Source organism: Oncorhynchus clarkii, chromosome 6 (genome assembly GCF_045791955.1).
Source record: "Oncorhynchus clarkii lewisi isolate Uvic-CL-2024 chromosome 6, UVic_Ocla_1.0, whole genome shotgun sequence".
Lineage (NCBI taxonomy): Eukaryota > Metazoa > Chordata > Actinopteri > Salmoniformes > Salmonidae > Oncorhynchus > Oncorhynchus clarkii.
Genome location: NC_092152.1, coordinates 51,922,002 through 51,935,130, shown reverse-complemented (window position 1 = coordinate 51,935,130; position 13,129 = coordinate 51,922,002). Strand labels below are relative to the sequence as shown.

The window sequence follows — 13,129 nt, the reverse complement described above, 5'->3', positions numbered from 1 at the left end:
CTTATGAGAAACCAACTGCCTCGACGGATATTTTATTGCATATTTGTTAAAAACACCTTGAGGATGGATCCTAAACAACGTTTGCCGTGTTTCTGTCGATATTATGTAGCTAATTTTGAAAAAAAGTTTGCCGTTATAGTTCTCAGCCAAGCATGGTGAAGAAACGGGAGCTTTTTCGCCTACAAAAATAATATTTTTGGAAAAAAGGAACATTTGCTATCTAACTGGGAGTCTCCTGAGTGAAAGCATCCGAAGTTCTTCAAAGGTAAATTATTTAATTTGGTTGCTTTTCTTATTTTCGTGAAAATGTTGCCTGCTGCCAGCAGAGCCTAGCATAGCATTATGCCATGATAAACTTACAAATGCTTGTCTAGCGTTGGCTGTAACGCATATTTTGAAAATCTGAGATGAGTGTTGTTAACAAAAGACTAAGCTTGTGTTTGAATATATTTATTTAATTTGCAATTTTCATGAATAGGAAAAGTTTATAGGGGTATTTATGTCCGTTGCGTTATGCTAATGCATTTGAGGCTATGATTACGCTCCCGGATACGGGTTTGCTCGTCGCAACTTTAACTAGGCAAGTCAGTTAAGAACACATTCTTATTTTCTATGACGGCCTAGGAACGGTGGGTTAACTGCCTCGTTCAGGGGCAGAAAGACATATTTTCACCTTGTCAGCTCGGGAAATTCAATCTTGAAACTTTACAGTTAACTAGGCCAACGCAATAACGACCTGCCCCTCTCTCGTTGTACTCCACAAGGACTGCCTGTTACGCAAATGCAGTAAGCCAAGGTAAGTTGCTAGCTAGTATTAAACTTATCTTATAAAAAACAATAAATCATAATCACTAGTTAACTACACATGGTTGATGATATTACTAGATATTATCTAGCGTGTCCTGTGTTGCATATAATCTGACTGAGCATACAAGCATACAAGTATCTGACTGAGCGGTGGTAGGCAGAAGCAGGCGCTTAAACATTAATTCAAACAGCACTTTCATGCGTTTTGCCAGCAGCTCTTCGTTGTGCGTCAAGCATTGCGCTGTTTATGACTTCAAACCTATCAACTCTGGAGATGAGGCTGGTGTGACCGAAGTGAAATGGCTGGCTAGTTAGCGCGCGCTAATAGCGTTTCAAACAACGCTCTGAGCCTTGCGGTGGTTGTTTCCCTTGCTCTGTATGGGTAACGCTGCTTCGATGTGGTGGCTGTTGTCGTTGTGTTGCTGGTTCGAGCCCAGGGAGGAGCGAGGAGAGGGACGGAAGCTATACTGTTACACTGGCAATACTAAAGTGCCTACAAGAACATCCAATAGTCAAAGGTTAATGAAATACAAATGGTATAGAGGGAAATAGTCCTATAATAACTACAACCTAAAACGTCTTACCTGGGAATATTGAAGACTCATGTTAAAAGGAACCACCAGCTTTCATATGTTTTCAGTTCCTTATTCAGAACATGAGACGTTAGCTTTCTTTACATAGCACATATTGCACTTTTACGTTCTTCTCCAACACTTTGTTTTTGCATTATTTAAACCAAATTGAACATGTTTCATTATCTACTTGAGGCTAAATTGATTTTATTGATGTATTATATTAAGTTAAAATAAGCAAGTCAGTTAAGAACAAATTCTTATTTTCAATGATGGCCTAGGAAGAGTGGGTTAACTTCTTGACGCTACCCATCCCGTTAAAGGGATCATTTGTCATTTGTCATCATTTGCAACCGCTGAATAGCATAGCGCCACAGTCAAATAATATTTCTAAAGAATATTAATATTCATGAAATCACAAGCGCAATATTGCAAAACACAGCTTAGCCTTTTGTTAATCCACCTGTCGTCTCAGATTTTGAAATGATGCTTTACAGCAAAAGCAATCCAAGCGTTTGTGTAAATTTATCGATAGCAGAGTATAACATTATGTACACTAAGCATTAAGTAGCTAGGTCACGAAAATCAGAAAAGCAATCAAATTGTGTTTTCACTCACGAGACTCCCAGCTACACAACAAATGTTACCTTTGTTCCATAAAGTTTATTTTAAACCATAAATACCTCCGTTTGTTTGTCGCGTTATGTTCAGAAATCCACAGGAAAGAGCGGTCACGACAACGCAGACGTATATTCCAAATAATATCCACAGAAACATGTCAAACGTTTTTTTATAATCAATCCTCAGGTTGTTTTTAAAATATATATTCGATAATATATAATATATCAACTGGGTGTGTAGGTTTTTCAGTAACACCGGGTGGAAAAATGGCCACGTTACTCTGTAGCGCAAAACTTTTTCTGAGCCCCCCCACCTATCCACTTACGCAATGTGATCTTTCACGCTCATTATTCAAAATAAAAGCCTGAAACTATGTCTAAAGACTGTTGACACCTTAGGGAAACCATAAAAAATGAATCTGGTTGATATCCCTTTAAATGGATAGGCATGCATAGGAACAGAGAGGTTTCAAAATAAGAGGCATTTCCTGATTGGATTTCCCTCAGGTTTTCGCCTGCAATATGAATTGTAACTCACTAAAATATTTGAAATTGTTGCATATTTCATTTATTTTTGTTCAGTATACATCAGAAAGTAAAAAAAAAAAAAAACTAATTTGCGATTCAAGCTGCAAAAATATTCTGCAGCCATTAGCCACCCTCCCCACAGTGAGCCACCAGGCCAGTTGTTAGACGCAATCAATTAGGTCATGAACGCATGCGGAATGATGTGCAAGGTACTAAAGATATTCAATCACAACCTGTAACCGGAAATAAAACTGCGCATGCCCAAAGAAGTTCCGTAAAGTTTAACCCAGTGGTTTAAGCCAGATTAACCCAGTGTGTCTTAATACATTTTAGAAAGACTTACAAGACCAAAATACAGATAAAGCTAGAGAAACATTCTAATACAAGGGGTAATGCTCTCATTCGATGCCCAGAGTATTATGTCTTCTCACCGGCTCTCTGTTTGGAGTTCTTGGATTTGGTTCCCTCCATGAGAAAAGGGAACATCCTGCTGGCAGGGTAGACCTTACAGAGCATGCCCATGATGGCTCGCACGTCCTTCCTAACCACATCTTTAGACTCCCCCACCTGAAGGGGAGGGGGGCAACAGAGCAAACAAATAAGTAAACACTCAAGAGGGTTAGAGTTGAAGACCAGTCAGGGCAGTTCAACTGCAATCTGTGACCGTTTCCTCCTCTCCTACTTAACTAGGCAAGTCAGTTAAGAACAAATTCTTATTTACAATGACAGTCTACACCGGCCAAACCCGGACGACACTGGGCCAATTGTGTGCCGCCCAATTGTAGGAATACTTGTCAGATTAGAGTTGATTAACTTGAAATATTTTTGGGGGTGGTGGCGGGGGTGAGTCAGATGGCCCCTGTGGACATGGTGTCCCCAGCGAAGTGCGGGACGAGACGCCTGTGCCACTGCAACCAGCGCCACGATACAGTGCAATTTATCACGCTCACACCCCACCACAGCTAATTACATATGTTGGTAGCGAATAAACAACCCCTTATAGTATATAACAGATCTATACACAGGCCAGCACAGTACTGCTCAGCGTGAAAAAGTTATCAGTCTCAAACGCCACCCTATTCGCCTTGTAGCGCATTACTTTTGACCAGGGCCCATAGGGCTCTGGTAAAAGTAGTGAATTATATAGGTATTGGGTGTAATTTGGGATGTAGCCTTGATACCCCAGTGACGGACCTTGAGGAGGAGGTAGGGGATGAAGGAGTTGGCCTCCTGTTCACTGAGGTGGTAGTTGTGCTTGCTGAGGCTGAGGAAAAGGAGCTTCAGGTACTCCAGGGCCTTCATCAGCACACTGGTGTTTGTGTCAAAGAAGCGCAGCGTGTACCACTTCAGGACCAGGTCTAGGCAGGCCACCGTTGCCTCGTGTTCTTCCTCCAGACACTGCCCAAGGGATGATGAGAGGAGAGAGAAAAGGTAGAGGGTTAACTTTATTCATTCATACATGTAGGATTGCTTCCAAAATGAAGGTAGGTTCACCATGATGTTTATACTGGTTATTTCCCACTATTCATCAAGTACTATGGAAATCATGTGCGGCTCAGTTGGTAAAGCATGGCACTTGTACCAGGGTGGTGAGTTAGATTCCACAGGGGACCAGTATGAAAGGTATGCTCTCACTACTGTAAGTCACTTTGGATAAAATTATTTTAGTATTAGAAGGGATAGCTATGCCTCCCGAGTGGCACAGTAGTCTAAGGCACTGCCATTAGAGATTCTGGGTTCGAGTCCAGGCTCTGTCGCAGCAGCCGCGACTGGGAGGCCCATGGGGTGGTGCACAATTGGCCCAGCGTCGTCCGGGTTAGGGGAGGATTTGGCCGGCAGGGATGTCCTTGTCCCATTGCGCACTAGCGATTCCTGTTGCAGGCCGGGCGCAGTGCACACTGACATAGTTGCCAGGTGTACGGTGTTTCCTACGACACATTGGTACGGCTGGTTTACGGGCATTGTGTCCAGAAACAGTGCGGCTTGGTTGGGTTTCGTAGGACGCACGGCTCTCAACCGTCACCTCTCCCGAATTCGTACGGGGGTAGCAGCGATGAGACAAGACTAACTACCAATTGGATACGATGAAATTGGGTAAAAAATAAAAAAAATAAACGGGCTAGCTATGGGATTCTGCTTTTATTGCCAGAGATGTAACCGTACTTGATGTGTATGAGGTGAGATGGACAAGCACAAAATGTGGTTGTGGATAGTTAGATTAAGAATAATTTGATTAAAAAGTTTACATGCTTTGCAAGAAGAAAGATTACCCTAATCATCGTACTTACATGGACACACTGAAATCAGGCTATCTGATGGCACACTGATGAATGCAGAAAATAATCAAATCAAAAGAAACGTTCTACCCCAATGTCTGATTCGGAGTTTGGACATAAAGATTGTGAAAAGTACTTCTAAGACGCATACATTCAGTTGTTCCGAACTAACTTCACTTGTGCTAAAGTGGGAGGCTCACTCGGCTGGTTCTAGCATACGTGCAGATCAAATACACAGCTGGAATGCCGTTTAAGGTTTATGTCCTAATAATATGAAAGAGTGCTCAGAAAACCAGGTATTCTAATTTAGATCGACTTTACTCTGATTAAGACAAGCAGAGTAAGGTGTCAACATGAGTGTTGCATAATCTACCTACTACCATAAATGTAATATCAAATTTCTACTGTGCATTAGGGTTTGGGCAGTATCCAGATTTTCATACCATTTCTGTAAAATACCTGGGAATATGGTATTACCGGAAGTGGACACAAGGGGCGCTATTTAGAAGACAAATACATATTTATTTTGTTACATAATGTCGGCAACAGGGATCTTGATCCAGGAGGGGATTCAATGTCTAGTCTGGGTACCAGTCTTTTTTAGCGAACATCCCACTTCATGTGGGTTCACAGCTCCAATCCAGATGTGTTGGTCATTACCTAAACTCTCTCCTGACCCCTTACACTAAGTCAGAATTTGTCCTGCTTGGTGACCAAAACTGGGACATGCTTAAACCACCTGACCAAGTCCTAAATCTCTCAGATTATTACCAATCCCACAAGGTACAACTCCAAACACCCAGAAAAGGCTACTCTCCTGGATGTTATCCTTACAAATAACCCTGATGCGTATCAGTCGTGTTTTCTATAATGAGCTGCTTTTACAGCCTGTTTTACAGCCTGTGTTCGTAATGGCTGCTCAGTGAAATGACCTGTCCTGATTGGTCAAAAGCTTGCTAAAAAAATGTAATGACCAAGCCTTCCTTCATGACCTGGCCTCTAAATTGGTATAGAATCAGCTTGACCCCCTCTGTTGAAAAATCTTGGACCTTTCTTTGAAGTCTTCAGTGATATTTTTAACATGCCCCAATAAAGAACATTTGAATTAAAAATGGGTTCAGCCCCTGGTTCGACCATGGTCTTCCAGAGTAACTCCACCTCAAGAATTGCATTTGGCGAAAGGCTCGGCACACACATACTCAAACTGACTGGCTCTCGTTCAGGCAAATGAGAAATAAGTGCACTCAGGCTATCCGGAAGGCCAAAGTGAGTTACTTTAAGGACATGGAGAATAAACTATCCTCCTCACAGCCCATGTTCCTTAATGTTGATGTGGTTGTTACTGACAAGCACATGGCTGAGCTCTTTAATCACCCCTTCTTTAAGTCAGGATTCCCATTTGACTCAGCCATGCCTCCTTGCCCGTCCAACATTTCCTCATATCCCACACCTTCTAAACTTAAACTTGACCCCCCAAAAAAGTACCCCAAGACTCTTCTCAATTGACATCAACATAGCTCAGGCAGTAGGAAGCTCTCATCCATTAAAATGCAGATGATACTCAGCTGTAACCAAGAAGCATGATCTTGACATCTAGCCCCTAGAAAAGCTGGAGCGGCATATCATTTGACACCTTCGATGTCTTAGTTATACATTCGACATAGTTAAAAGCAGTGGCGTTACACTACATTTGTTTTTAAACGTTATATTGAAAATGATCGCTGACATTTCGAAATACACATGACCAAAAGTATGTGGACACCTGTTGGTCGAACATGCCATTCCAAAATCATAGGCATTAATATGGAGTTGGTCCCCGCTTTGCTGCTATAACAGCCTCCACTCTTCTGGGAAGGTCTTCCACTATATGTTGAAACATTGCTACGGGGACTTGCTTCCATTCAGCCACAAGAGCATTAGTGAGGCCAGACACATCCAAAGGTGATCGAACCACAAAAACAGCCCCAGACCATTATTCCGCCACCAAACTTTACAGTTGCCACTATGCATTCGGGCAGGTAGCGTTCTCCTGGCATCCGCCAAAACCAGATTCGTCCAGACTGCCAGATAGTGAATTGTGATTCATCGCTCTAGAGAATGTGTTTCCACTGCTCCAGAGTACAATAGTGGCGAGCTATTCACCACTCCAGCCGACGCTTGACATTGCGCATGGTGATCTTAGGCTTGTGTGCGGTTGCTTGGCCATGGAAACCCATGGCCATGAAGCTCCCGAGGAACAGCTCTGGTGCTGACGTTGCTTCCAGAGGCAGTTTGGACAGGCAATTTTATGCACTTCAGCACTCGGCGGTCCCGTTCTGTGAGCTTGTGTGGCCTACCACTTTGCGGAAGAAATTTGACAAACTGACTTGTTGGAAAGGTGGCATACTATGACAGTGGCATATTGATATTCACTGAGCTCTTCAGTATTGGCCATTCTACTGCCAACGTTTGGAGATTGTATGGCTGTGTGCTTGATTTTATACACCCGTCAGCAAAGAGTGTGGCTGAAATAGCCAAATCCACTAATTTGAAGGGGTGTCCAGATACTGTTGTATGCATAGTGTGCCCTGGTATATTACAAGCATACAATGCATGTAATTGCACTCATTGATTGATTTATCATGATGCTGGAGTACGTCTGTGTGTGTTTTGGTGGTGGTGTGTGTGTGTGTGTGTGTGTGTGCCAGACAGCCCATGTGCACATTGGTGTCCCCAGAGGTACGGGACACCTGTGCCCCTGCTACCAGCCACCTGACTAAGGGTGCAACGCATCACTCACAAATTCTACTATATCTGGGTCAGTATGTAGCTCACCTGTTATGGCAGTGAAAGCTCAGAGTTGGTACTAGAAGTCTATGTATGCATATGGTCTCACCTCTATCATGGAGTTGATGGCCTTGATGTGGTGCTGGAAGTCATGGTGGAAGAGTTCCTCCTGAAGCCACTTGGCCACACAGGGAGCCATCTGAACTTTAAGCTGCTCCACATACTCATCACGAGGAGACCCAAAGTTCCACTTTAGCGTCTACAACACACAGGGGGTAGATTTCACTCAAATGGCAAATGTGAACTACACGTCTGAATATTCACCACCAAGCACTTTTGCCCATAGATGCGCACACACTAGGACTGACCCAATTTAATTGACAGGCATTGGAAATATTTATTTTAGGCACACGACACCATTCTGAGTTGCGCCTGTCTCAGCCAACTGAATAATCCATTGCAGAAGACGCAGGGATGAAATTGTAAATTTGTAAATTGTATATGGTTATATTATGTAAGAACAAAGGTGCAAATCTAATAAGTATATTATTTTATAAATGTGTTTTCAGAATTGTATGGTTTACTATACTGAACAAAAATAAACAAACATTAAGATTCTACAGAGTTAAGTTCATAAGGAAATCCGTCAATTCAAATTAATTCAGAAGGGTCTAATCTATGGATTTCACAACTGGGAATATAGATATGCATCTGGTAGCAGACACTTAAAAAATATTTTTAAAAAGGGCATCACACTGTAGCTCTGGATCGTGTCACGGTATCTCCGCATTCAAATTGCCCTAGATGTTAGTTGACCACAGTTTATGCCTGCCCATAACAAAACCCTACCGCAGGGCACTCAGTTCACAATGGTGACATCAGCAAACCGCTCGCCCACACAACGCCATACAAGTGGCCTGCGGTTATGAGGCAGGTTGGACGCACTACCAAATTTTCTAAAAACGGAGGCGGCGGCGTAGAGAAATTAACATTCAATCCACTGGATATCCCTGCAGTCAGCATGCCAATTGCACATTCCCTTAAAATATCTGTGGCATTATGTTGTGAGACAACTGCACATTTTAGAGTGGCTTTTTATTGCCCCCCCAGCACAAGGTGCACCTGTGAAATGATAGTGCTGTTTAATAAGCTTCTTGAAATGCCACACCCGTCAGGTCGATGGATTATCTTGGCAATGGAATGCAAGAAATAAGCTCATGAAACCAAGACTTTACATGTTGCGTTTATATTTTTGTACAGTGTATTAACATTAATGCACAACATTCACTTTCATTTAAAGGCACTCAGCGATATGACGTAGATGCAGAAAGTAAACAGCATAGTGGGCACGATGATCAAGTTCTGCTGTTTTGGTGCCCTGGCTAACCAAGCTGTGAATGACAGAGCGAATTCTTGTATCTCGCTTTGGCTCCCTCGAGTAATTTGTGTCTTAATTATTTCAAACAAGCTCAGTACATATAGTTTATTATTAAAAACACAGGGTGTGAATCTGAAAAATGTTTTAAAGAATTGACCAAATCGATTGGTTGAAAGAACAGGCGACTCTGACCAAGATCAAAAAGACCAAGATCTTTTTTGAGGTCGGGGACAGCCCTATGACATACACACCTTCAAGCTCTTCTCATCTTTGACACGTAGATCCTTGCCGTTGGGCACCATGGTGAAGATGGGACCAGACTTGTCCTCCTCTTCTTTACCCTTACCCAAGGGCTTCTTCCCAGCAGCAGCCTGGAGAGAGGTGGGGGATATAGGTTCAAAGGAGCATCAAAGCAGAGCGATGGGGGTCTGGAAACTGACCCTTAAAGGAATTGGGGGGGGGGGGGCGTAAGAACAGTTGACTAATAGGCACGAACGCACCAAATAAGCACAGTTGTGTAAGTTGTAACACTGTGTGCCTAGAGAAAGAGAGATGATCGTGGTGGAGATTTGTGCACGATTCCGTTAATGGCAGTGTGTGTGCCATAAAAAGAAAACCATGTCCCCGTTCGAAAAGAAACATGCATGTCATCAACAGTAGCAGATAGTACGAGTACCCTTTCAAGAGCATTTCCTTTCAGGTAGAGGCCTGAGGTACCTGCTGTTTACAGTTACTCCCCCAGGCTGAGCCTTTAGCTTGACTGGCACTAGGTTCCTTGTCCAGACTGGTGTTAATGCTCCCGTTGGAGCTCCTGCTGCTGTTTAGGGTGGAGTTCAACTCCTGAGACCTCCACTAGCCACACAAAACACCAGGATCGTGTTCATTTGGCATGAAATGGAACATAACTGATAAAAAGTACCTGGACTTGTAGTACAACAAATGCTAGATTTGCTACAGCTTGCCCTAATTAAGAAAACCCTCCATTCTGGATGACCACGGTGTTAAGTGACTGATTCTTCAAAAATAAATTGTTGATTAATACTTCTATGATCAATATAAAACAAGCACACTGCCTAGGTGGCCACCATCCAAGGAATAATTAAAGTGCAACTTTGGCATGTTCTAGCACCATGATCAAACTCAGACATGAGGTACAGTACATGAAACACAAATATGGATATTGGTGACGCTCCTAAAATGGTGAACACGAGAACAGCTTTGACTCACTCACCTTTCCTTTGGCCGGGAGTGCCCCTGGCTTGGCTTTCTTTGGGTCGGCAACTGCATATTCTTCAATGGGAGCCTGGGTTTTGCTCAAAGCTAAGGGGATGCGAGGGAGAGAAACATGGATTTAAAGAAGAGGCTGATAGCACAAAAAATTGCAATTTTGTTAGAGATGCCTATGGGTCAGTAGAAGTTGAGTTGTTTTGCTTTTAGTGTTAGCTGTATTTGAGGTCTGGATTGAAGGAAAGAAAGCTAATACATTTCTACTTATTGCTCAGGGATGGCCAACATCAAGGGCCACATTAGTTCTTCAAAGTGAAACACTAAGGCAGGATAAAGAAATGTAACAGTCACGTAATTCACCACGACCTCATTCCGTCCGCCTTTTGCCCTTCCCTGGATTATATAATACCTTTAGTGCTGTAAGTGAACCCACCTGCAAGGGCTTTGGCCGGGTGGACGCTGGATACAGGCTTGGTGGGGGCAGCTTTAGCAGGACCAGCTGATTTAGCAGGCATCACATCCCTGGCCTTGTCCAGCATGGCAACCACTTGGTCCTTAGAGGCAGGCTAGACAAGAAATGTATTAAATCATCAATTAACTTCAAGACAATGTTAATTGCAAGCATATTGGGAGTGGTTTTAAAGATACAGGTAACTGAAAAAATAAAGGAAACGCCAACACTGTCTTGATAGGGTGTTGTGCCACCACAAACCACCAGAACAGCTTCAATGCGCCTTGGCTTAGATTCTACAAGTGTCAATCTCCATGAGAAATTCCATAATTTGGTGTTTTGTTGATGGTGGAAAACACTGTTTTAAGACTGAGCGATATGGCCTAAAAATCATTTATATTTTAATCAACTTATGTGATTCAGAATATACAGTATAATTCAAGGGTTCCTTTATATATATATATATATATATATATATATATATATATTTTTTTTTTTGTTTACTATTTTTGACATAGAATAGTGAAGACAACAAAACTACAAACACATTGAATCATGTAGTAACCAAAAAAAAAAAATGTTTCTCTAAATATATTTTATTTGAGATTCTTCAAAGTAGCCACCTTTTGCATTGATGAAAGCTTGGCATTCTCTCAACCAGCTTCACCTGGAATGCTTTTCCAACAGTCTTGAAGGAGTTCCCACATATGCTGAGCACTTGTTGGCTGCTTTTCCTTCACTCAACTCATCCCAAACCATCTCAATTGTGTCGAGATCAGGTGATCGTAGAGGCCAGGTCATCTGATACAGCACTTCATCACGCCTTGGTAAAATAGCAGCCTGGAGGTGTGTTGGGTCATTGTCCAAAACAAATGATAGTGGGACTAAGCGCAAACCAGGTGGGATGGCATATCGCTACTGAATGGTGCGGTAGCCATGCTGGTTAAGTGTGTCTTGAATTCTAAATAAATCAATGTCACCAGCAAAGCACCGACACCATCACACCGCCATGCTTCAGTGGGAACCACACGTGCGGAGATCATCCGTTCACTTAACTAAGTCTTAAAGACACGGCAGTTGGAACCAAAAATCTCACATTTGGACTCAGACCAAAGGACAGCTGTTCACCGGTCTAATGTCCATTGCTCGTGTTTCTTGGCCCAAGCAAGTCTCCTCTTCGTACTGGTGTCCTTTAGTAGAAATTTATTTGGAGCAATTGGACCATGAAGGCCTGATTCACAGTCTCCTCTGAACAGTTGATGTTGAGAGCTGTCTTACTTGAGCCCTGTGAAACACTTATTTGGGCTGCAATTTGAGGCTGGTAACTAATGAACTTATCCACTGCAGCGTGTGCAAAGCAGTCGTCAAGGGTGGCTACTTTGAAGAACCTCAAATACAAATAATATTTTTTATTTGGTTACTACATGATTCCATGTGTCATTTCATAGTTGATGTCTTCACTATTATTGTACAATGTAGAAAATATAACATGAGAACAAGGAGACAAAACGCTCATAAAAATTATCCTTGCAATACAAGCATTTGGAATATGGCGTAAAAACATTAATTCAAAATATCAAATTTTGTCACGTGCCAAACACAAGTGTAGAGCATAGTGAAATGCTTACTTATGAGCCCCTAACCAAAAATGCAGTGAAACATTTAAAAATATGAATAAGAAATAAAAAGTAACAAGAAATTAAAGAGCAGCAGTAAATTTAAAATAGCAAGACTATATGCAGGGGGGTTCCGGTACAGAGTCCATGTGCGAGGGCACCGGTTAGTCGAGGTAATATGTACATGTAGGTAGTTAAGTAACTATGCATAGATAATAGAGTAGCAGCTGTGTAAAAGAGGGGGGAGGCAACAAATAGTCTGGGTAGTCATTTGATTAGATGTTCAGGAGTCTTTTGGCGTGGGCGTAGAAGCTGTTTAGAAGCAGCTTGGACCTAGACGTGGCGCTCTGGTACCACTTGCCATGCGGTAGCAGAGAGACCAGTATATAACTAGGGTGGCTGCAGTCTTTGGCAATTTTTAGGGCCTTCCTGACACCACCTGGTACAGAGGTCCTGGATGGCCTTGTCGAGGAGAATGGGGGTGTGCTCGGTTCTCTTTTTCCTGTAGTCCACGATCATCTCCTTTGTCTTGATCACACTGAGGGAGAGGTTGTCCTGGCACCAAACGGCCAGGTCTGACATCTTCCCAATAAGCTGTCTCGTCGTTGATCAGGCCTACCACTGTTGTGTCATCGGCAAACATGGTAGTGTTGGAGTCGTGACTGGCCGTGCAGTCACGGGTGAACAGGGAGTACAGAACGGGTTTTAAGGATGAGCGTTGCGGATGGGTTACTTACCCTTAACACCTGGGGGGCGGCCCGTCAGGAAGTCCAGGATCCAGTAGCAGAGGGAGGTGTTTAGTCCCAGGGTACTTAGCTTAGTGATGAGCTTTGAGGGCACTATGACGTAGAACGCTGAACTGCAGTCAATGAATAACACTCACACGGG

General features: G+C 42.8%; 1 protein-coding gene and 2 non-coding genes across 3 annotated transcripts in view; all 3 read right to left on the bottom strand.

Annotated features, from left to right (window-relative positions):
• Positions 1–13,129, bottom strand: part of LOC139411280 (cytoskeleton-associated protein 5-like) — a 92,000-nt gene that overhangs the window by 37,038 nt on the left and 41,833 nt on the right. Inside the window, exons 25-30 of the mRNA XM_071157357.1 lie at positions 10,608–10,740; positions 10,179–10,267; positions 9,199–9,318; positions 7,679–7,828; positions 3,722–3,925; positions 2,959–3,094 (exon numbers count right to left, since the gene is read on the bottom strand). Coding sequence (XP_071013458.1) covers positions 2,959–3,094; positions 3,722–3,925; positions 7,679–7,828; positions 9,199–9,318; positions 10,179–10,267; positions 10,608–10,740 — 832 coding nt within the window. The remainder of the gene's footprint in view (positions 1–2,958; positions 3,095–3,721; positions 3,926–7,678; positions 7,829–9,198; positions 9,319–10,178; positions 10,268–10,607; positions 10,741–13,129) is intronic.
• LOC139412518 (small nucleolar RNA SNORD67) lies at positions 3,370–3,478 on the bottom strand. Its single transcript, XR_011634709.1, has one exon. It is a non-coding gene; the product is annotated as a small nucleolar RNA SNORD67 (small nucleolar RNA).
• Positions 7,481–7,585, bottom strand: LOC139412519 (small nucleolar RNA SNORD67). Its single transcript, XR_011634710.1, has one exon. It is a non-coding gene; the product is annotated as a small nucleolar RNA SNORD67 (small nucleolar RNA).